A 1,513-nucleotide genomic window follows, 5' to 3' on the forward strand; every position below is an offset into this window, starting at 1 on the left:
GAGGGAGGAAGGAGGGAGGGAAGAGGGAGGGAGAGGGAAGGAAGGAGGGAGGGAGGAAGAGAAGGAAGGAAGGGAGGGAAGGAAAGAGAGGGAGGAAGGAGGGAGGGAGAGAGGGAAGGAAGGAAGGAGGGAGGGAGGAAGAGAAGGAAGGAAGAAAGGGAAGGAAGGGAGAGGGAGAAAGGGAGGAAGGAGAGAAGGAAGAGGGAGGGAAGGAAGGAAGGAGGGAAAGGGAGGGAAGGAGGGAGGGAAGGAAGGAGAGAGGGAAGGAGGAAGGGAGGGAGGGAGGAAAGAAAAAGAAAGAAAAAGAAAGAAAGAAAAAAGAAAAGGGGAATGAATTTTAAAAGTATTTCCCAGCATTTTATGGACTTAATTTCTCTTCTCCTGCAATTCCCAGCTCCAAAATGTGGGTTTCTCAAAGGCAACGAGGTTCTCATTTCACTTCTGGATCGCGTGAAACCTGAAGTTCGTGAGTTTAAAGAAAAATGCATTTTGGTAAGTTGGCAACCGGGGGTCTCGACTTCCCTCCCCCAGTTCTGATTGGCCGGGGATTTCCTTGCGGCGGTCTATCTGGTGAAAAAAAACGACGTATTTTGTTTTTTCTTCCCGCAAAGTAACTTCCGCCTTCTTTCTCCTGATCCCCCCCCCGGTCAGGTCACCACCTGGATCCAGTTCATGATCCCCAAAATTGAGGACGGCAACGACTTCGGGGTGGCGGTTCAGGTAAAAAAAAGAATCGGGGAGCAACGGAGGCTTTTCGCCGTCCCCAACATTTTTATTTCTCCTTGTTAGATGCGAAGTCGTGTCCGACCCATGGCGACCCCATGGACCACATTCCTCCAGGCCTTCCTGTCCTCTACCATCTTCTGGAGTCCATTGAAGCTCACGCCTCCTGCTTCAGTGACTCCATCCAGCCATCTTCATTCTCTGTCGTCCCCTTCTTCTCTTGCCCTCCATTTTTCCCAGCATTAGGCTCTTCTCCAGTCAGTCCTTCCTTCTCATTAGGTGGCCAAAGTACTTGAGTTTCAACCTCAGGATCTGGCCTTCTAAAGAGCAGTCGGGGTTGATCTCCTCTAGGACTGACCGGTTGGATCGCCTTGCGGTCCAGGGGACTCGCAGGAGTCTTCTCCAGCACCATAGTTCAAAGGCCTCAATTCTTTGGCGCTCAGCCTTTCTTATGGTCCACCTTCCACATCCATACATTGCAACTGGGAAAACCATGGCCTTGACTATACGCACTTTTGTTTGGCAGGGTGATGTCTCTGCTTTTTAGTACGCTGTCTAGATTTGCCATAGCTTTCCTCGCCAGGAGCAAGCGTCTTTTAATTTCTTGGCTGCAGTCCCCATCTGCAGTGAACTTGAAGCCCAGGAAGATATTTCTCCTAGCTGTGAGAACTTTTCCTGTGGCCCACCAACCGTTTCCTTCCTGTGCAGGAGAAAGTGCTGGAACGTATCACGGCCCTGAAGACCAAAGCTGAAGCCTTCCAAACCACCATCGCTAAGTAAGTCGTCGAGA

General features: G+C 50.8%; 1 protein-coding gene across 1 annotated transcript; it reads left to right on the forward strand.

The window, feature by feature from the left end:
- Window positions 1–394: 394 nt before the first annotated feature.
- On the forward strand, window positions 395–1,499 carry LOC107302182 (proteasome activator complex subunit 2-like; the record flags this gene model as incomplete). The annotated part of the gene is made up of 3 exons (XM_015831297.1): window positions 395–492; window positions 652–720; window positions 1,432–1,499. Coding segments are annotated over 3 exons (235 nt in total), but the record flags the coding sequence as incomplete, so codon positions are not given.
- Window positions 1,500–1,513: the final 14 nt, after the last annotated feature.

Source organism: Protobothrops mucrosquamatus, unplaced genomic scaffold (genome assembly GCF_001527695.2).
Source record: "Protobothrops mucrosquamatus isolate PMUCROS unplaced genomic scaffold, P.Mucros_1.0 scaffold33125, whole genome shotgun sequence".
Lineage (NCBI taxonomy): Eukaryota > Metazoa > Chordata > Lepidosauria > Squamata > Viperidae > Protobothrops > Protobothrops mucrosquamatus.